Source organism: Phyllostomus discolor, chromosome 5 (assembly GCF_004126475.2).
Source record: "Phyllostomus discolor isolate MPI-MPIP mPhyDis1 chromosome 5, mPhyDis1.pri.v3, whole genome shotgun sequence".
Taxonomy (NCBI): domain Eukaryota; kingdom Metazoa; phylum Chordata; class Mammalia; order Chiroptera; family Phyllostomidae; genus Phyllostomus; species Phyllostomus discolor.
The window spans coordinates 122,179,104-122,202,349 of NC_040907.2; the positions used below are offsets into that span (position 1 = coordinate 122,179,104).

The 23,246-nt window shown below is 40.6% G+C and overlaps 1 protein-coding gene and 1 non-coding gene across 2 annotated transcripts in view; both read right to left on the reverse strand.

Moving 5' to 3' along the window:
• Positions 1-18,229, reverse strand: part of KAT6B (lysine acetyltransferase 6B) — a 176,618-nt gene extending 158,389 nt beyond the window's left edge. The window contains 3 exon segments of the mRNA XM_036027509.1: positions 5,320-6,202; positions 9,013-9,083; positions 17,385-18,229. Of these exon segments, the coding sequence (XP_035883402.1) occupies positions 5,320-5,940 (621 nt within the window). The 5' untranslated portion in view covers positions 5,941-6,202; positions 9,013-9,083; positions 17,385-18,229.
• On the reverse strand, positions 12,448-12,574 carry LOC114498283. The gene has a single exon (XR_003684720.1). It is a non-coding gene; the product is annotated as a small nucleolar RNA SNORA63 (small nucleolar RNA).
• Positions 18,230-23,246: the final 5,017 nt, after the last annotated feature.

Sequence of the window (23,246 nt, forward strand, 5' to 3'; positions counted from 1 at the left end):
GTAAAACAATAACATTTTCTTATGTATCCTTTGTACGCTATCATGATACAAAGATAGAATACATAAAACAAACACCTTTTCGCTCTAAGAAACATTAAAATGTGCTATTTATTAAATAAAGCTAGAAAGGAAAGGATAAATATCTTTGCCACTCAAAATACAATTAGAACAAACTAGCAAATAGCACTTAACTGTTACATAACTTTGAAGCTATACAATACAGCTTTCCTTAGCACTGACTGAAAGTATAACAAATGTAGCTGTAGTAATCCAAATAAGTATATGGAATACAATAGTAAATTCCTGAAAACTGCTGAAAATATCCAAAGTTAGTCAAGGAACCACACCCTTTGCATCCTTAATGCTTGCAAGGAAATACCATTAGGAAATCAGAGAGCAGTTTGATCATTCATGTCAGGATTCCATGTTGTAGAAAATGCAACTACAGTATCAAATACATCTAAGATCCGAAGAGTAAAAAGGAATGTTTAACACTCATTTTAAGAGTCAAAACCCTCTTACATTATGTTTCTAGTTTACCTGAGGCCTATTTCATTAGAACTCTAGGCAAGTCCCATCTTGATAAAAGTTCTAAAGTGGAATAAGCTGTCATGCCCCAGAGTGCAACAGAGAGACTCATTCACTCTTCATTTTATCTTCCGCTGACTCAACTAACTAGTTTGAGACAACCCTAGGGCTCTCTCAACAATGCCTCCACAACTACTATCTATCTGCTCACAAAAGTTGTCCTCAGATACTCTGCTAATTTTGAGGAACTTCAGGAAATTAATTAGCAACATGAACTAGTCTTTTTCCTTCCCTGACCCTGGAACAACAGCAAGCATTTGATTCACCTATTCTTTCACATCATAATACGTTTCTGACTGTAGTCATTCTAAAACTGACTTCCATCCATACCAATTCCAAAATTCAGGTCATACAGAAGAATATATTTTGTAATATTCAGGGCTTTATCCAACTTTCAGTTGAATACACTTAGCTAAGCATTCTCTGAGAAATGTGACATCTGCAATACAAAGGACACCAATTCAAAGGAAAACAAGGACAACTGAGAGGACATTTGAACTCTACATAATTAGCAGGTAAAAAATACCACACATTTCTGCCAAAAAGATGCAGACTTGTCTGAAACTAGGAACAATTCCCCTTAGGACTGAGAGACTTCTGGAAGCCTCTGCCCTATCAAAGAACAGTATGGACAAGTGAATGGTGCTGCAGAGAGCACAGGCAATTGGAAAATTCCCAGAGAGATTAGGAGGTTCTCTCTATGGCAAGGATAATGGGATGAGAGCTTAGAGGACGAATGGAGGAAAGTGAAGGAAGGAAAATCTAAACTTCTTTAATTTATGACATTTCTACAACACAAGAAACTGATGCATGATGACATTCATCTTCTATTTATGGAAATATTTCATACTAATAACACTGCCAAAAACCCTAAAAAGGGTGGGGACAACTACAATAAACAACTGAGTAAGCCAAGATCACAAAAAATGAAACACGCTTGTTTCTTAGCCTCACCTCTGATCATCTGTGCTTCTTTTTAAACCCATCTTTTCTTCTTATTGACATCATCGTTTTTGTAATTATATTTGAATGTTTTTGTAAAATGTAAGTCATTTCATTTCTTAAAATAAAATCAAATGCCCTACTTGATATTAGAAGTATCTCCCTTTTTCCTACATAGTCTAGAATGAAAGGTTCCATTTATTAAGTACTGTACTAGAAACATACCAAGATTTGACACGAAATAAATTTTAGGAAGGTATTCCCAATAAAGTGAAATACCAAGGAATCTGTTTAAAATTGAACTAAGTCAATTTTATAAAAATGCTAAAGCCCAAATGTTCAAATGGAATCTTAATGCTACAAAGTCTGTGGTGATAACTGAAGTCTCTCTTAGAATATTTGACTTTCCAAAGTCCTAATAATCTAACCTAATTGAGCTTTACCACTTTTAATGAGAAACACTAATACTACCCTTTAGGAGTTCCCTCACGAAGTCAAAGATAGGGTGTTATCTTCAGTGGTTTAATTCATTTCTATATCACCTCACCAAAGAGAGCTTTCTTAAATAAATACAAAGAAGTCCCACTAAGAAGCCAGTGTGGTAATATCCAATTTGAATTCTCTATCAGAAGATGTGCAATTACATTTCAGAAAGGAAAGCAGCCTTCTATTTTAACTTGTATTGTATTCTTCCTAGCAGTCATGCATAGGAATGATGATGATGTTAAATCTAATTAGACACAGATTTACTATTTTCCCTATTGCTTTCCCATATTGCTGATATTATAAATAATATGTGCTTTAAAAACTGTAATAGGCTCCTTGCAGCTACCAAATTTAAAATGCCAGAAATCTATTTGTTCAGGGAAAATTGCTTCTAAGAATCTGTGGAACTAGAAGAGATACTTTTACTGTCAGTGAAAAGTCACTGCTGTGGACCAGCATACAGCCCAGCAGTAAAGAGGCCTGGAGTCAGACTCTCATTAGAATCTTGGCTTTACTACTCACCAGCTCTTTGAGTGACCTTGGACAAATTACTTAGGCTTTTAGCCTCAGTTTTTCATCTGTAAAGTAAGGACAATAATCTACAGTCCTAACAGTTATTGTGATAAGGAGATAATAAATATAAAGCACTCGAAATAGTACCGGCATTTAAACCTCAAGAAATGTTTTCTTTTACTATTTTTTATTCTCTTTTACAGTTAAATGAAACTGCTCAGCCAAGTAACTAGAATAACAGCTTCTCCAAAAGACATCAGTTGACTAAATTGTAATTGAGATTACTCTTTTGTACAAACAGCTGCTATTTATATCATAAATTTCCTCCCACAATGCCAACTCTATAGGCTTCTAGCACAAAAACAATGATAATCTGTCTTTCAAATACATTAAAGTCCCGTATACAAGAAACTACAGTACAACCAACCAATACAGATCCAAGTTCAGCAGCCAAGGCAAGATAATCATTAGTGTATTATGGTTTTAGAGTAAGAAATTCAAAATATTTTCTACAGTATAAGAAAATGTTCACACTGGCTATTTAACACTTTGGATCCCTTTGGGAATCTGATAAAAACTTTAGACCTTGACCGTAGACAAACATGTAGATACACATAACTGTTTGATTTCAGGAGGTTTGTGGTATACCTTCCCCACACTCATTCACAGAAACAGGTTAAGAATTTTTATTTCATTTACTTCTCAAGTTTGCATGGTTTTCAACTATTTACCACTTGCAATCTCAAAGGGCAATATATTATGATGTAATTTTTATTATATTTTGTTAAGGAAAAGTAGTATTATACAATACAAACAGCATAATACATTGTGGCCACAATGACTTAACCTCATTTTCATGTATTTTTATTCTTAAGAAGTAGATTATAACTATTCAATACAACTGATCTCCAAATTTGATCAAGCAAAAGTTCTAGGACACATTTTCTCAGCTTTCCTTGTTATATGATGGTGCTAACTGGACAATTTAAAGATCACATCACAAAAAGAGCAGTAACAATTGCATGCTAAGCAATAAATTACACTGTTCTCAATCCAAGACACTTTCAGAGATGAATTTTCCTTTAGACTAAAAATACTTTGGTACAGATGCTATAAGAAAAAAATATGATAAGGTTGGCAAGAACTGGTGGGCAAGGTGAAAGAGAAGGACAGAAAAGGAACTATGGAAAATCTGTATTGACGCCTCTATCACGAGTAAAAATATCCCCTGGATGACAAAATTATTGAAACATACTATCAAACTGCCTAATGCTGCCTGAATAGTCCACATACCTGATCACTATGAAACCTTAATATACCTTAGGGTAATGTATATATTTTAAAAACAAAGATATCCAAATCCATCAAGAAATGGCTCTACACTCCCTTGAGGAATTTCCTAATGTTGTAAGTTTTTATAAAAATATTTAATGAGCAACAGAAGTGCTTACTGTGGCTGTGTCAGGCACAGGAATTAGGATTTAAGTTACTTGCTGTATTTTTTTAAACAAATGTTATTAAAAAGAAATTTTCATAGGTTAACTTTTTTGTTTATGCCACATTCTCTCACAAAGACTTAGGAGTTGCTTACACTAAGACAAAGACAAATATCACCAAAGGATAAAATAAATGTTGAGGAAAACTGATAAAATAAAAATGAAGTTAAGATATAAATGCTAGGGTTCAGATTAGTCCATGGGAAGGCAAACCACCTGGTCCCACCCAATTTCTCGAGCTAGGTTCCTATCAGCATAAACCACTGAGGGAAGCAGGGTCTACCTTAAAGGCTGGCAGTATCCAAAGAGACAAGTACACCATCAGTACAACTTTCAGTACATTTGTTTCCATCACTTTGAAAAATGTAGTTAATGTTACAACCACCCTTTCTATCAACAATGATTAACGATACATGTTTATAAGATGTAAAGTTAACTCATATAAATGTATCCACTTGCCCAAAGGACAGACAACAAGCCCCAAAACTAAGGATCTGGATTATTATAAACAATTTGCTGTTGCTCTACTTTGGTTGTAGTTTGGACCATAATTTCAGTAGCTTTGAAAGAGTAACTTATGGAGAAATCTGCCATATATGTATAAATACTCCAGAAATTACATAAGGCCCAGAGAAGTCAAAGAGTATAAGAAAAGAAACATTATGCAACAAAATAAACATTCAATTTCAAAATAAACACCCTCTGAGAAGCAGGCAATAATAAATGACTTCAAATTGAAACAGGCAGGACTTATGTCACATATTAAAACAATTACAGGAATGCACAGACTATCAGTATTAAAATAATTATTCTATAAATTCTTCACTGAAAATAATAATAAAGAGGAAAATATACATTATACCTCAATAAAGCTGAAAATGAAGATAAATAATAAATAATTAAAAAGAAAAACATACAGTGGTCTTCCTTACATTTTTAAAAACACATGTGACCCTGCCTCGAGGGTGGAGGATCAAAGCTATCTTTCCGGGTCACTCCACGCTCTCTCCAGCTAGCATGTCAGCAATTCAAGTTTAAAAAACAGATCACACAATCACCACATTAAGTTCTTCATCAAACAATGAGGAAGCCCTCAATACATTGTAAAATAATATAAAATACTTTATATTGTAAGACAATATATACATTCTAAAATATAAAAGCCTGCTCTAAGGCAAAAACATTTGATTTGATCAAACTTTACTCAGAACTTTTGTCCACATAAAATTTAACTGAAACTACACAAGTCAAATGGGCAATATGTAGAATGCATTAACATTCTCTCTTCACTTACCTGGTCTTTCTCATGGGGAAGAAGGCTGACAGGTGGAAGCGAGGATGGGAAAGCACTGGGATATTTGGGAGCCCCTTTGCCATCTGAGCTCCCATAATTGACCCTGTACTGCGGTCCGTCTTTCAGTAACCTCCCATTGTTCACTGCACGTTTGGCCCCCAGTCGCAGCCGCTGCTGAAAGGCTGGGTTGTTGGTGGTGCTTGTGAGATCATTTTGACTTCTGAGATACTTCTCTATGTTCTTCAGGGAGGAGCCATTTGGCTCCTCAAGTCCTTCAATTGCTCTCCTTAAAAGTTTATTCCAATCCACATTGCGGAGATCATTACATGTTCCTCTGGACCCCTTGGTTGACTTAGGAAAAGTGCCTGGTTTAATTGATGAAAAGCGCCCAGGGTTGTCTGGGTCCTTATAGGAAGCAAGGCCTTTGTTGGTGACTTTGAGAACTGAGCCATCCTGAACACTGAGCTCCAGCTGTTCAGAGACTGTCTTCTTATCCAACCCATGGGAAGTACTGACTGCATGGCAGATTCTCTCCTCAGAGGGCCTTTGCTTTTGCTTTTTAATTTTCTGTATAGCTTCAAGAATCCACTCTGTATAAAGTGGGTTTGCAAGTTTTACCATGGTTGACAAGTGACTTCTTCAATACAAAAGTTACCCATAGAGGTTCTCCTTGTATTTAACAGAACTTGCACATTTAAAAGTCATTTACAATTTAACGAATGGGCAGAGTATTCCAGAACACAATAAGCAACATCTTACAAACAAACATCCATCCTTAAGAGATTAAAAAGAGATATAACAGGCAATGTTGATAGTTGTCTTATTTGACCAACAGGAAAGACTGCATTTGGGTGAAGAACATCTTTAAGTAGGAAATCAAGACCTTGAAGAATAAAAAGGGGAGAAGGCTCTTAATAAAGGGACTTCTAAAAATAAATTAAAAGACTCTACAGTATTACTTTTTCCAATGCAAAATGACCCCAGAAGTAATGACAGGCAAGTGTTATGTAACCAACTCTCACTGACAATATTTTCCAAACAGAAATTGGGTCTCAGTCTGAGAAATAACTTTTTTTAAGACTTTTCACTTGTTATTTACATGAGGTCACTTATGGGGCACTTGAAAGATCACAACTAAGTTACATGTTTAATGGATAACCTTACTGAAAGTAATAAAATTACATGAAAGTGGTTCAAAATACATCTACCATAAACATAAAATCAACACCAAGAATAAGTCTATGATACAAAAAGTCTGATGGAAGTAACTTAAACTTAACTTGAAGAAATCTTAAATATAAAAAAGAACAATAATCCTGATGCTTCTATTTCAACTAGATATTTCTCAAGCCTCACACGTAAGAAAATTGCCCATCTAGCCACTTCTATAGAATCATATCCTCCCATCCCTTTAAAGAGTCTGTGACACTTTCTAACCCACAGGTTGGAAAACTGAAATGAATATAGTAACATAACCCTTTACCTTTTAAATAATGTAGCATTTTAGCTATCTTACTACCCAGTTAACTCATGAAACTCAGTACATGCAAGGTTCACACAAATCTGATTCCAGGCAGACAGTGGTGCTGCTCTGTGAGAGCCGCTTGGTGTACACAAAGAACCATCCTGGACTTCTAATCTCGTCTTAAGTTTACCTGCAAAGAGCACCTGGCCTAGGAGTTAGGTCAAATTTGGGCTCTAAACTTGCTTCTGCACTGATAACAGCCACATCTTAACTCTTTTTATACTTTAAAGTTTAACACTGTGCTCCCATATAATTTATCATTTGTCTCCAGGACAACACTATGGGGAGACTGAGGCTAAGGGGAAGCTGGAATTCACTCAAGGTAACAGTCAATAGTTGACTTAAGGCTCAAACGCCATTATTCTAAGTCTAGCACTATCTTTACTGAGCCACAGTTGCCTGCTCTAGCGAGTTCTTCCTCTGCCATCAGACTAACCGAATGAATGCCAGCTCTACCAATGTCTAAGAAAGAAACCCTGGGTAAGTGACTTACGTTTCAGCCACTTCATCTGTAGGGTAATAATAACATATCTCTCACAGAACTATTGAGAAAAATAAGTGAGCATAGTATCTAATATTTGATATATAGTCATCACTTCCATCAAATGTGATATCTACACACTGAAAAATGTCTCATAATATATAAAATTAAAGTCATCTCTGGTTATTTATTGATTTAATGTACCTTAAAAAGAAAATTACTGCTTTCCTCAAAACTTTAGCCAGATATCCTGAAAAATACAACATCTGTTCGCAAAGATTCTATTGCTGAATAACAGCTGAGCCACTGACCCATATATTTATTCAGTCAGCTTGAAAGCCGCCATTTAAAAAGGACTGTCCTCCTTGCAGTAGACTGTATGTCCACTTCATTTCCCCCCCTCAGATTCAGAAACTTGTGGCTGAAGGGACTCTTAGAGGTCAGTCAGCCCAACCTTTACTTATCCAGTAAGAAGATCCCTTGTTTAATATCTCCAACAGATGGGCCATGAAGTCTCAAAAGTGACGGAGAATTTTTCACTTTTTCAGGCAGCTCACTCCACTACTGGACAGCTCTAGTTGTAATATATTTCTTGTTCAAAGGAGCCAAAAATCTGCCTTCCTGTAATTTCTACCCAGTAGTCCTAGTTCCTATGGAACGATCTCAAGAATTCTTAATATTCTTTAATATGACAGGCCTTCACATATTTGAAAACAAGTATCTTTTGAAAATCACTACAACCAAAACCAATTCTACCTCCAGCCTCACTTTAGACCATTCACATCTCAGTTCCTTACCACTTCAACATATCACATGGCTTCCAAACACCTCTTTCTTTATTGCTCACTAGTGGCTCATGCCCATCTCAAAATCTGGCAGTTCAGGCATTATCCAACTATAAATACAATCCAAGGTTACAGGAACTTTCTTAACAGGCATGCCATACAACTGGCTATGCTAAGCATGCAGACCAACTAAAAATCCCAAATCTTCTTTCAAAAATGCTGTCAAGCTGAGTCTTTCCATTCCCTTCCTTTTGCAAATTTAAATGCTGAGATTTAAATTTTATTACAGTTCATTTTGTCAGTTTGAATCTATCTTCCAACCTATTAAAGACTGTTTTGTTTGATTCTGTCATCAGTGTCTATCTGCAAATATAATAAGCACGTCCCTCTGTGCCATTGTATAAATCACAGACTTGGAACATGGTGTGTCTAGGAATGAAATCACAGTGCAACCACTTTCACGGAAAAACACCAGAATCATTCTGTATTAGAAAGCTTAGAACAGGAAGCTGATCTTTCCGAAGTAAAATGGTTTGGGGCAAAATTTCATCAGAAGACATTTTACTGTGTCCCAGTAATTATTTTATCTTTCATCATTACTTCAGGATGAATCAACTAAAATAATTTGCACAAAAATACAAATGGAGGAGCAGGAAAAGAGGTCACAGAAAAGTATTCAATACTGCAAAGTTGCTTTCAGGCATCTTGGTTACAAAAGCAAATGAACACAGATTAAAACAAAACATAGACCATAACTAATAAATACCCAGAATATACCTTCATGACAAGCTCTGTTACCAGAGTCCTTACCCACAATCAAAAGTATCATTCATATCCATTACCAACACATTTCAGTAAGACTGACATTTTATAGAAAAATATAAGAAAATAAGGGAAAATACCAGAATTGGAACTCCTAATGTTTTAATAGTCCATGACAGAAAAAGAAGATTGTCCAGATCTTCAGGAAAATCTGCCAAAAGAAAAAAAAGTAAATGTTAATTTGGGCACAAGGACATCCCTTAAATTCAGCAACCAACTATGGCTCTCCACAACTATTCCATATGCTCAGCTACAATGAGTTTATTAGTATTGGGTTGACCAAGAAGTCAATTTAGTTTTTTCCAAACAATGGCTCTAGTAGTGCTTAGTTGTCTTTAACTTCATGAAAAACTATTTTGTTAGACTGTATTGTGACAGCTGTCATATGAGCATGCATTTTTTAAAAAAACATCGAAATTGGTGAATTTTTGTGCAGCCATTGTAATACATAAGATGGAAGAAGACACACATTTTCAGTGTATTATGCTTTATTACTTCAAGTAAGGTAAAAGTGCAATTGAAATGCAAAATAAAAGACTTGTGCTGTGTATGGAGAAGGTGCTGTGACTGATCAAATGTGCCTAAAGTGGTTTGCAAAGTTTCTTGGTACTACTGACATTTCAGTCAAATAATCCTTTGCTGTGGGGCTATCTTACGCACTGGAAGATGTTTAGCAGCACCCCTGGCTTCTACCCATTAGAAGGCAATAGCAGGAGATAGCCAATGCACTCAAAATATCCAAATCAATGAAGTTACTGGTTAAAAAAAAAAAAAAGAAAGATAAGTCTTTTATTTTATGGAAAAAACTAAACAGACTTTTTGGCCAACCCAATACACTGCCTTTGGTGATGCATTAACTCTTCCAATTACTAAAGCGTAATTAAGAACAGGGAATTCGGGAAAGGAAATGAAGCCCCAAAGCAAGTGACTAAAAACATAAATTCTGTTCTTAAGGCCAGACCTGCTCTCCAAATGTTAGAAATCAGTTTATGATAGAGTCTAAGAAAGAATCTCACCAAGCAAAAAAATATCCTGCTGTTACTCAAATAGCCAGGCAAGTATAACATTTTATCTGGAGTGGGGAGGGGTGGAAGTGAGGATCAAACATTGTTTAAAAGTCAGTATTAACTTTCCCAGGCAATTTTCACTACTTGTCCCAAAGGTCACCTGGCTTATAGGTACTGACTGATATCAAGAACAGGCCTATAGCTGAGCCTAAGAGAAGGACACACAAGTTTCCATCGGAGAACAATGATCATTTTTACTTCAAAGGCAAACACTGTGAATAAGTTTAAAACAACACTGTGAATAACTGCATGTTGATCTTATACAAAACCAAGCAACCTCAGATCCTCCTTTCCCCTCCCCAGCCGCAGGCACACACCCCACTCCTCAATTTAATCTCAAAATTAGCTCTCATCTGACACCAACTAACAGAGCTAATTAGGCAGAAGCAGATGTAACTCAGCAGCTCTCTGCTACAAGCAGAATCAGTGTTAAAGACACACACAGATAGTTAGGAGAGGAGCAAAATCAGAAGTCTCTTTTCTGTAGCCAATTCTCAACTAAACACATGTATATCATTCACCGCAAGTTTTTTAATCTTAGGCTGGTTTGTTTCTGACTCCACTGGCTCCACTGTCAATTGGTGTACCCTAAGAGAAGAGATTGAACACCAATTTAATTTTGGTCTAAGCAGTATCTAACTAGAAAGACAAATCTACAGGAAAGAAAATGCATAATTCATTACAAGACAAACAGAAATGCTTTTTTTCTTCCTGATTTGGAATCATCTACACGGCTTCTCTTTTTAGAGCACTAGGGTTTGTTTCATATGTAGACAGGATATTCTATCAGTACAACCCCAAAAATCATTATTCTCCTTTCATTTTTCTATAAAAACTTGAAAGTTTACCAAAAGGCTATCAAAAAGGGAGTGAATCATTCCAAATTAATTCTGGGGACTACATCAAATTAAATTATTCTATCTTCTGAGGTTGTGAATCATTTTATTTTTAACTACCAAATAATATCAGTAAATTATATGGTTGTATCATACAGCCTTATAATAAAACACTATTTACACCACTCATTAGAAACCATTCTAAACAGATCTAGAGAAATGCTTAGTCCAACACTAAGCTTTTGGCTTCATTAGTATTATATAAATATCAACACTATTCAGAGATATTCATGTCAGCATAAGAAGAGTCAAAATACCCTGGATCATAAATATTATGTGAAGCTTCCTCCAAGCTTTTACTAAAGCTATGTGTTGTTCAAAGCCAATGTCATAACACTCAAGTCATGAGATTATGGATGAGCCAAAAACAGTGGTAGAAAAAATAAAGATTAATAAGAGTCTACTTTTTTCATCCCAAGTTGTACTTGCTAGAAGTTATTTTTAGCTCTCACTTTTATATGCTCCTGGATTTTTTCATAGCCTATTATGTAACTGAGTGAGGATTCACAAATCTTAACAGTATCTTCTGAAACAGAACATACACTGCTTAAGGAGAAAGACATTAACTGCTTCTATAACCATCTAGTACAGACTATTGGCAGTTGCTCAAAACAGCATCCTCGCTCAACAAATATCTGCTGTCGGACAACATCAAACATCCATAGGTGATAGCTGTTAACTTTCGGGTCCTAGATGCATCTGTTTTCCCTAAAATTACTGCTCGAGGCCCAGAACACGTGAACTGGGAGGTAAGGGCATAAATACTAATCAAAACGACCAACAAATACCTCTGGAGATGCTGGTCTGGAGGGCAGTCCCACGGTAGCTGCTATGGGGATGAGGCACAACTAAGCACTGTCTGGTGGCTTCCCCCAAAATTAAACATAAAATTAACATGACTCCACAATTCCACATCTGGGTATATAACCCAAAGAAATAAAAACAGGTACTCAAATAGTAAAAGTACACACGTTCATGACAGCACTATTCACAACAACTAAAAAGCCAAAACAGCCCAAATGTCAACCAACAGAAGCACAGGTCAACAAAATGTGATACATAGATAGATAGATCCATGCACTGGAATATTAGTCAGTCATAAAAAGGAATAAAGTATTCACTAATACATGCTATAATGTGGATGAACCTCAAAAACATGTTGTGAAAGAAGTCAGACACAAAAGGTTATGAACCATATAATTCTATTTATATGACACATCCAGAAGAGATAACCCCATAAATAGAACATAGATTAGTGGGGCCTGTGGAGGAGGCAGAGGGGTTTATTTGGGATTGATAAAAATGTTTTGGAACTAGATAGAGATGGTGGTTGCAAAACACTTTGAATATACTAAATGTCACTGAATTGTTCACTTTAAAGAGGCTAGTTTTATGCTATATGAATTTTGCCTCAATAAGTCACTTTTCTTAAGAAGCACTAAATTTTAATAATACAAACCATTTTCTGACAAGTATTGTGGACCAGTTACTTTCCATATATTATCAATAAACCTTAAAATAACCCTGTGGGGTAGCATTTATTTTTTTACAAATGTTTGAGACCAAGCATCTCTGCCTTGCTATGGAATTGTGCTAGACAGAGATAGTTTTGCATCAATTGTTTTAAACAGGGGGAACGACAATAAAACACTTCAGTTGTATTGTAACAGTACCTGCATAGCATTGTTTTGCAAAAGACAAATGGACACCAGACCACTGAGTCCTGAAGGAGTATGATTCAGATGTTAAAACCTACACTTTCCCCCTCTCTCCACTGGTTTTCAAACTGGGATCCCAGGATCTCTTGTGAGAAAGTGCCCCATGTGGGATAAACACTGGGGCCACCACCCCTGCACCAAAGCAAGCACCTCCACCTTACCTGTTCTGTCTATGGTGGGCTTTTCCATAAAATTATTCTGAAGAAAAAGTTTCCTCTGATTACAGAAGGAAAAAAGTCTGGAAAAAACTGTGACTCTACCTTGCTCAGTGTGAATGAGGAGAACACCCCTTGGACGGATGGGACTTAAACTGGACCTTGAAAGACAAGGCAGAACTTGGATCGCAGCCTGGTCTCTTCACCCACATTCAAATCCTTTATGGCCCAATGCAGACATCTTCTTAGAAGCCCTAGTGTTCTTTGTCTAATAGGAAGCTTTTAGCTTTCTTAATATTTTGGCATTTATTTTCTGCTTTGTGTTATGCTTATTTGTGTACTGACCTCATCTTCCTTACTAGACTATATAAAATTCTTTTAAAAAGGATTGTTTGATTCATCTTTGTATGTCCCAAGATTTCCCAGGACCACAACTTGAATGTAAGAGGGGTTCATTTCCTATTTGTTAAATGAACGAATCAGTGAATGAATGAAGGGAATCTAGAAAGCACAGAAGCTGAGAATGAGCTGTCAGACAGAGGGACACTAAGTCCATGTGCATGCCTACCAAGGGTATGCGTTACAGGTGAGTAAGAAACAAAGTTGGCCATGACAAAAGCTAGGCTGAGGCATGTGAACACAATGGATGAGGTGATAAAAAGCCACTGCTGGAGCAGTGACACAGTAGGACCTAATGGAGTACATGAGTGCACATGCATGCAGGTGCACACACTGTTGAACGTTTGAATCGCTCTGGGTCTGGTGCCCACCCAGTACAGGTTGGAGGAAAGGATAACTGAAGGAACAAACAAAAGCAACAAGTATTTCATTTCTTCAAACATCAATCTGGTTCAACTTGTAAGTCTAACTCAGCAGCAAGCCCAGGATAAGCACTCAACAAATGTTAGCTAAATTGAATCCTTAATTCCCCATCTTTTCAGAATAATGCTAAGTTCTTTCTCACTACTCATTAACATAAAGAGTTTTTTAATTCATAAGCTAATAATGTTTCCCAAGGATTTCCAAAAGGCTAAATCACCATGAAAATTATCATTTCAACTAATACATATTATATTAATTGGAAGTTTAATTTTTCATGTCATGCTCTCCTAGTTGACAATATCCTTGTTATGTCGTTAAACGATAATTGTGTAAATCTGCTTCAACAAACAATAACTGAACCATCAATAAACTATTATGGCTTCTATAATCCCTAGCAAAGATTAGTTTCAACATCATCATCATCAATTAGTACAGACATGTCCCAAATCTCCTAGTGAAGCCCATGAATTAGGTCTGCATAGTCACCCCTGCATTTAAGTGCTCAATAGTTTGTCTCTAAAGTTTAATCACATTGTTAGGAACCTCACAGGAAATTTGATCCCTGGTAAAACAGAAGATTTTAGAAGCAAGATGAAAAGTCATTTAAAGTCATCAGGCCTTTGGAGCCAGGATACACTAATTAGTAATGATGATATTATAACTAAGCGCTTTCGCTTAAGAAATGATCAACTAAATTTACAGTGTCTTTTTTTCCTTTGGCGTTTACAAAATTCCCATTCAATCCTAGATTTTGTCCTCATCACAAATTAGCTTCAGCTGGGTTTTAGTGACAAGGACTGAGAATATATTAAGAAAAAAATCTAACATCTAAATTTGTGAAAGATGATCTTGAAAACACAGATCATTTAACTTTATCACAGATGTCTTCAAACAGGATAACCAGTACAGCCTGGAAACAAAATAGGGTTCCCCTTTGAGACTCTCAAGAAAATTACAGATCTAGTTTTTTAAATGAACACATGTACATACAGACATTTGCAGACAATTTCAAGGGTTTTCAGAACCTCTCTTGCCCATCCAAGAGGATCCCTTGAGGTCCACTGTCTACACTAACTACCCATTTTAAATTTATTTTTTTATACACAGAGAGGTCAATAATTGTATCCGGTTTTATAATACATAATTATCTCTATGTGCTTTAATTAGGACACGTTACACTAAAAGTAAAACTATTTTCATCGCTTTGGTTTTGTTTTTGTTTTTTAGAGAGAGGGAGGAAAAGAGATAGAGAAGCAACAATCTGTTGTTCTACCTATTTATGCACTCACTGCTTGCTTCTTATATGTGCCAACTGGGGATCAAACCTTGACACATCGGGGCGATGGGCTAACCAACTGAGCTACCCAGCCAGGGCCCCATCGTTTTGGGGTGTTATCAAATAAGCTTCTGAAATCTTATTCCACAATGATGTGTGCTATGATGGGAAGTATTCAGAGTGTCCAGGGATTAAGTCCTCACTTTGTTATCTACCTAAGCTGCGGGTATTGGACCTGTTACTTAAGCAATCTAAGTCTCAGTTTTCCCATCTGTTTTTGCAGAACTGTATAAGAGGAATACTTGAGATAACAAATATGAAAGAAACAAGGATGGTGACAGACACATAGCAGGAACACAATAAAATGCTAGCTCATAAAAGGAAAAAGGGCAATACAGTCAGCTGGAGACCTGTAAAATCTAATCTGGCTGAACTTGTCTATGTGACCATTTTCTCCTAAGAGACAGGAGAAGTCAGCACGTAGTTCTTAGTTATAGCTGTGGAGAAGTAAAAAATCAAGACAGAAAACAGAAGAAAGTGAGGAAAAATAAAAATAGATTTATAAAGGTGAGGATGGGGTCAAGAAGAGTATATTTTACTCATAATCACACATCTTTTAAGGTCAATAAAGTTTTTAAAAGATAATACTACATAGAATATCTACTTGACCTGAGGGTAGGAAAAGTCTTAAAACAAGACACAAAAAGCACTAACCATAAAGAAAAGACCAATAAATTTGACTCCATTAAAATTAAGAACTTCGGTTCATTTAAAGACACTGTAAAGAGAGTGAAAAGGCAAACCACAGAATGGAAGAAGGCATTTTGCAACATACACACATGACAAAGGATTTGCTTCCAGAGTAAATAATGGATTTCTAAATAGCAATAAAAGACACATGGCCTGATTAAAAAAATAATAATGGACTTGAACAGGAACTTCACAAATGAAGAAACTCAAATAGCCAACAAATACATGAAAAGCTATTCCACTTGATAATTAATCAGGCAGATGCAAAGTTTACCAGATCAGCTAATTTGAAAAGCTAACAAGACAGAGCTCAAAGACAGAGTTGGAGTAGACAAGAAGCAATATGAACTATCATATATGAGTGGAGGGAATATAACCTGATACAACACTTTAGAAAAGTTTCACTGGTATGTAGTAAAACTGAAAACATGCATAACCTTGTGACTAGGGAGACCATACAACACATCATCCAAATCCAGATATTTTTGAAAATTAAGGGTGTTATATTAATGGTTACACTAGGACAACAGGCTTAAGCCATGATAAATGGCCACCCTACCTATGAACCAGCAATTCCAACTCCTAGGTGTACAACTTAGAAAAACACATACACATGTGCACCAGATGACTGGTATGGGAACACTCATAGCAGCTTTGTTCACAATTTCCCCAAACCAGGAAAAACTCAAACATCTAGTAACAGTGGAATGGATAATACAAAAGTTGTACAGGACAGTGAGAGTCCTATAAAAAGATGCTTAAAGGTGCTTTGGAAATGCAAATTAAAGCATTATAAGAAATTTCCCTCCATCACACTTCTCCCATCATGTATCATTTACTATTCTACAAGCAAATTAATTACCCCTACAGCTCACACATCCCTACTTTCATAAAACAATTTCTTTTTCTCTCTCTTTATACTAATACAGGCATCTGTATACAGGAAAACTGAAGGTATTTTGCAAAGAACTATCTAAAAGACTGAAAAGCCATCTGTTAGGAATCCTGGCATTTAACAAAATCAGGTTAGTAAAATCTTCTTCCAACCAGTATAAGAAAGTCCATGAAAGTTTCTGAAGTACATTAAAATTATTTATCAAACTTTCTCAGCCATCTTCCAATACTCTATTTGTTTTCCTTCACATTCTGCCTCACATCTGACAGTTTCCACCTTATCTTCACAAATAGCTTGAGAGAAACATTTGGTATAACGGCAATGACACAATATCCACTCTACTCTGAGGCCTGGGTATGGCTGGGAGGCAAACTTCTACTGACCAGCCAGTCATTCCCTTTAGTTCCTCTTTTAATGTTAAAACCTTCCTCTGTCTCTATCTTTTCTTTTCTTTTCAACCATCCCTTCACCACCCCCAACTTTCAACTGTAAGCAGAAGTTCACAGGTAAGAATCATATCCTTTACTAAAACATGCAATGTTAATCTTTCCTTCTTAAAAACATAAAAAGACTGTCCCAATTCATTTTGATACATGTGCAAAGAATTTATCAGTAGCAAAAGAATGGGGTGTTTTATTTCAGGGCTACCCCAGAAAATCTAGGGTACACAAGTAAGACAAGAAAGAGTGCACTTTACTCATAGTCATACCAAAAACAAACTAATGACACACACACCTTTTTTTGAGTGCCACAGAACTAACTCTATCCCACCGTTACTAATTCCCATATGCTACTTCCACCTCCTATCCATAATGAAAGAGTATTCATATACTCTTTACCTTGAATTTCCTGGTACCTCCACCCCAAACATACCTGGTTCATTGGTTTCTTTAGCATATCCCAAAACCCCCTCCCATCTGCAGGGTTTAAACTCCTTCACCGGGGATTTGTAGCCCCTCCTCTGCCTTTACCCGCAGTCTCCCAGCAGTCCTTGCACTCTGCTATACCAAAGTCTTCCTGAGACAGACACCCTGCTCCTCTTCTTCTGCCCCACCTTCAAGACTCCAGCTCAGGTTTCACCAAAGAAATCCAGCCTATCAAACAACCCTGTCTCCCAAACTAACACCTTTCTTTGCCCCATCCTCACTCCTGATGCAGTCCCCTAAATTACATTCACCCAAACCTACTGCCCAACCCCACTCCTCTTTCTTCACACTTCTGCCTCTTCTCACTCTCCTGAATCCCCCATCCCCATGAGATTTTCTGCCATAAGTATATTTTACAAGTTTTAAGTAGCCTCCCTTCACATTTATGTCAGCTCTGCTGCCTTACCATCTTTCTGAGATTCTCCCAAGCATATCCATACCACCCTGCCATGTTTTTTTAATGCTTCATATACTCCAAAGCTAGCAAACCTTTCTATTCCAACATGCCAATTCATTCCAACACCTGCCCACCACAGCAACTGTACCAGCTCTTCACATTCCCACAATACTTCGCCCAATCCAGTGTTTACTCTGCGTTGCTCTCTCAACTCCACTCCATATCCACCACACCCAAACCCACTTTTACTCTGGCCTCAGATAACTGCAATCTCACCCTTCTGTACCATTTCACCTGCCCTCACATAATAGCCCTCGGTCTCCCTTCCACATCTCCAATACTGCACTTCTTCATACTCTCCCTTCTGCACCTGCTTGCACACCTCCACTTTCCCCTCCCAACCACTCCCTCACCAGTCCTTCCCAGGCAATAGCCGCGCCCCCGCGCGGTTCCTACCAAGTCACTCCCACTCAGAAAACCCCTCCAAGCCCCCGCCTACCGACCACCGGAGCCCCACCCCCACTCCTATATTGCCCCGCCCCCTCTACCTTAGAGCCCCGCCCCTTGCCCTGGAGGCCCCGCTGAGGGGCGGGGACTGTTCCCCCCTCCCCTTTCCCCCGCCCCCTACCGTCACGCTCAGGGGCAGCCTGACCCCAAGCGGCCCCGTGGTGACCCTCGCGCACAGGCCTGTGGGAGGGGCATAAGTACCCTTCTTCCCCTCCTTCCGGCCCCCTCCCGCTCAGTCTCCACCCCCTGGGAACGCGAGGAGTGGGTGACAGACCTGGCCACACGCCACTACCACCGCGCCTGCCGGGGGCGCTGCCGCTGCCTGAGAAAGAAGCTGCGGCTGCCGCCAGGAGGAGGTACCGTCGCCTCCGCCACCGCTGCCGCCGCCGCCAGGGGTAGGAGCTAAGCCGCCGCCATTTTGTGTCCCCCTGTTGTTGTCGTTGACATGAATCCGACATGACACTGATTACAGCCCAATGGAGTCTCATTAAACCCGGGCCGTGGCCCCGCCCCTGCGCTGTTCCATTGGACGAGCCCGTCGACACTTAGGGCCACTCGTTGGCCTACGGGTGTGTCCGTCACCCATGCACTAACCATTCTGCAGCCCATTGGGGCAGGTTCCTGCCAGTCATCTCGCCTCCGCATAGACACACCCCTCGACCCAGCATTTCCCCCCCCCCCCTCCGGCACCACCCCGGGGGAGGGCTCACAGCCAGTACCGATCGACAGACCTCTGGGCCCGCCTCTTCTGGGCACTTATTGGTCCAGCCTTTTTTCTCTCTCCAAGACACCACGCCACCTCTACTTCCACCTACCCGCCCCCTCTACCTCTAGAAATGGATTGGGTCTACTCGCAGGAAAGGCACTTGGCTTTATTGGCTGCAAGACAACGCCAATCAGGCGGCTTTTTCCCTCTCCCCTCCCCCACTCAACCCCAAACCCCCTAGCCCGCAGCTAAAGTTTGTGTGAGAGCTGATCGCTGGCGGCGGCCGCAGGATTTAGGGGTGGGCGCGGGCGGGCGCGCGCGGGCGGGCACGCGAAGTTAAAATTCGAGGTTCTCAATCGTCAGCTCCTGCGGTGGAGCGCGCGGACGGGCGCGCCGCCCGGAGCGTTCCATCCCGCCCCCTCCTCCACCCTACCCCGTCCCGTCCCGGGCGACTAGTCGCCCGCCCCCTGGCTCGCATCCTTACCCCCCACACATTCCCTAACCTGCAAGCCCCAGGCCGAATGCAGGCAGGGCGATATCGCTGCAGCCTCCTTACCATCCCATGCCGAGGGGGAGCAAGCGCCTACCCGCCGGGCGTGCACCCCCCGGCTCCACACTCGCCCGTGTCTGCAAGCACGTGCACCGTTCGCCGCTGCCTCCAGCCACCCCGGTCCCCGGCTAACCTCGCCTGCAGCCCGGCCAATCGTTTGCTGCCCTTTGTTGCTGCAGCCTGGGTCTCCCCGCTGCCTTCCTCAGCCTCCGCCTCGTCCTTTGCCAGCCGCCCGGGTCCGCAGCGCCGCGCTCCCCCCGCCCGGGACCCACCGCCGCCGCCTCCTTCTCCTCCTCCGCCTCCTCCTCCTCGTCTCGGGGCTGCAGCGCACAGAGCCCGAGGCAGCGCCGCCCAGCCCCGCTCCCCCCGCGCCGCCAGCTAGCCCGCCCGGCCCGGCCGGGGGCGCAGCCTGGACCCCGCCCGCCCCAGTCCCCGCCCCAGGGGTACCTGCCTCCGCCCTGGGGGGCTCCGCTCACTGCCCCGAGGGCGGGGATGCCGGTGTCCGCGAGAGGATGGGGACGCCTGGGCCGTTTGGGGCGGGGAGTGTGCTCGCCAGGGCTGGGACTGTGAGGTGCGGTCCTCGCCAACGCGCCCCCCCTCCCGCTGTTGTGGGCCCCAAACTTCTTCCGACTGGGCCTTGCACCCTCGGGCGATCGCGGCAGTTTTGGGGTAGGGGATGCCTCGGAAGCTGTCTCTACCCTGATCTGGAGGAAGAGGGAGCAGTGACATTCAGCGACTGCGGACAGGGCACGGCAGCGGCATCCTTGGGTGGGAGTGGGGATGTCAGACGTGGGCTGGAGGGGGAAGCTGCCCCTCAAGATGCTCTCTCCTGGCCTGCGAGGAGCCGGAGAGCTCTGAGCTGCGTTCTAAGTGCTTCCTAGGGCGATGCAGCAGGATGGTAGAGGTGCAGGGGGAGCCGGGGGAAGATCGCTGGGGGGCCCTTCCCCCTCTCCTGTAGCCAGCACTCGAAGGAAGGCTGATGGCGAAGGTCGGTTTTCCAAGCTTCCCCTGGGCCCCCCGAGTTCCTGAGGCCCACATGGGGGAGGCTGGGGGCTCCTCTGGCCGCCCAGACAAGGCCACTGTGACGCTGCCCACATGCCTCCCAACGCCCTCCAGACTCTGAAGAGTTTTTCCCCGGAGATGGGTGGGCTGATGGCAGGGGAGACTTAAGAAAATAAGAAAAGTAGACTCGAGGAATGGCTCCTACAGAGTTTGAGTACGAAGTTTCCCTTCCCTGGCGCCATTTCTTTGAGAGAGAAAAACTATGGCTTTGTAAATGAACCAAGTTTCAGGCATGGTGGCCTGGGTGGAAAACCACCTGTTGACTGAAGTCTGTCCCTGGAGTCAGGGAAATCTTGGGCCTTGGCAGGGTGATGCAAGGTGCCAGGGAGAGGAGGCCCCAGGCTTCCTGCCCGGTTGACATTCTGGCCATCCTGGTGCCACTAGCACTGCAGCCACAGCACCTTCAACTCCCCTTTAGAAACCACTGTACAAACTAGGTAAGTACTTTGTTAGAGCAATTTATCTCAGACAAAACAAGCAGCAGAGCCTTGTCCTCAAACGCAGAGCACAGTACACACTACTTTTTAAAGATGGTCTGCTCCTTTGGGGGTGTGAGCTGCCCCTGCTTATATGCTTCTTGGCAGCAAGGTGAGAAAGGAGCTAAAACAAAGGGCACAGAGTTGGATGAAAGGATAGAAAAAGGGAGAGGGAGAGCAGAAGAGTCGTAATTTTACACTGAAAACTGTCACCGGTTCCATTATAAACCCCTTTTATAGGTGTTTTATTACTTGGTTGTTAGTTTTTAAAACACAAACCTCTTTAGATTAAATCTTGGCATTCACAGGCTCAGTCCAGGGAAGGAAAACACTGGGGAAAGATCCCCCACCAGCCATGGGCTTGGCTACTTTTGAGTTACATTACTGATAAAACAAACAAACAAACAGTAGGTTGAGTTTCCTCAGAGTCTCTACTTATTTTATTTATTATCTTCAGTAGCTGGCTTAAGGTGAATTTTTACAAGCCATTAGTTCATAATTCCATCTAGTTCATTTAGATATTTCAAAGAGAAGGACATTTATAAGGTGTGCTTTTTTTTTATAATGCAGGTGCTGGAATTTTTATTTTCCAAGAAGTTACCAAGTAAACTTAAGAATCCTGGCAGACACTTTAGCCTTTATGTTCTTTTTTTTTTCTCCCTATGATTTGCCCCGATGCACTTTATTTTGTGACTTAGGTTTGAGTCCCCCAGATTGCATTTTTATCTCAAGCAATAAAAGTAAACCATGTCTTAATTAAAAACAAGTTTCAAAACCCCAAATCTGTACACTCAAACTAAAGTATGCTAAAGAAGCAACTAAAGACAATAAAAACCAAAAAGTCCACATTTAAGATGTCTTCAGCCAATGAATTGTGGGAGATTTATGAACATCTAACACTCATTATCACTAATGAGTTAGCCACATGGATTTCCAGTGTATCAAGAAGTGAAGAGACACCTTAGAGAGAAATGGGATTTGTTTGCCTGAACTTGTGCTCCTGTAACCTTGGGACCTAGGAAACAGAAGAGGGAAGTGTTTTTTATCTAATATCTTGACATATCTTCTGAGATTCTTTTCTTAATAAACAAAGTTCTCTAACAGGGGCATGGCAAGGAAAAGGAATGTGTTGCTTTCCCATTGATACTTCCCTCTAAGGTTACTTGTCCTTTGAGAAACCCTGTCTCTTCAGATAAGGGGAACTGGAAAGGATAGCAGAGACACAGCCAGAGATACTTAATGCTCCCTCCTAAACCTCTCTTATCTGTGGTATCTCAAGTCCTCTGCTGAGCCAAACAGCTCAATTAAGAAGTTAACCTAGAAATAACTTGAATTAAAAACCGAGCATTGTGCAAAATTTGCAAGCTGACTGTGCAATTATGATTTCAGGGGCCTCATCTGACCAGTCCTCCTTCCCCCAAAACATCTACCAACTTCCACGACTGGCCATAGCTACTGAAAATCACAGTTATACTGCTTGGTTCACAGATCGCTGGCGTCAGAAAGACCTGGGAATGAGTGCTTAAAACAGCTTCTTTGGCCTAACCCCAGAGATTCTGATTCAGTAGGTCTGGAGTAGGGCTCCCAAATCTACATTTTTAGACCATGACTTTAGTTGAAACTTATTGTCACTGAATTTGAGAAGAACTAGCATTGGCTGAATCCTCTTCTTCCCCAACTGCAAAGGAATGTTTCTTCTGTGAGTGTTTTAGCAAGAAGGTTATAGCCCCTAGTACTGGGACTGTTCCATGGACCTATTTGTCCTTAGTCCTGAGTAAGGACAAAAAAACTGCAGAGGAGTCCTGGCCGGCTGACTCAGTTGGATGGAGTGTTGCCCCATGCACCAAAAAGTTGCAGGTTTGCTTCCCAGTCAGGACACATGCCTAGGTTGTGGGTTCCATTCCAGGTTGGGGCACATGTGGGAGGCAACCAATCAATGTTTCTCTATCACATCAATGTTTCTCTCTCAAATCAGTAAACATGTCCTCAGGTGAAGATTTTAAAAAAATGCAGAGGAGCTGAAGGGAATCTGGAGGGTATCATTTTTGGGGTCTTCACTTGCTTCAAAGCAAGTCAGAAAAACAGCCAAATAAAAGATATCACATCCACAG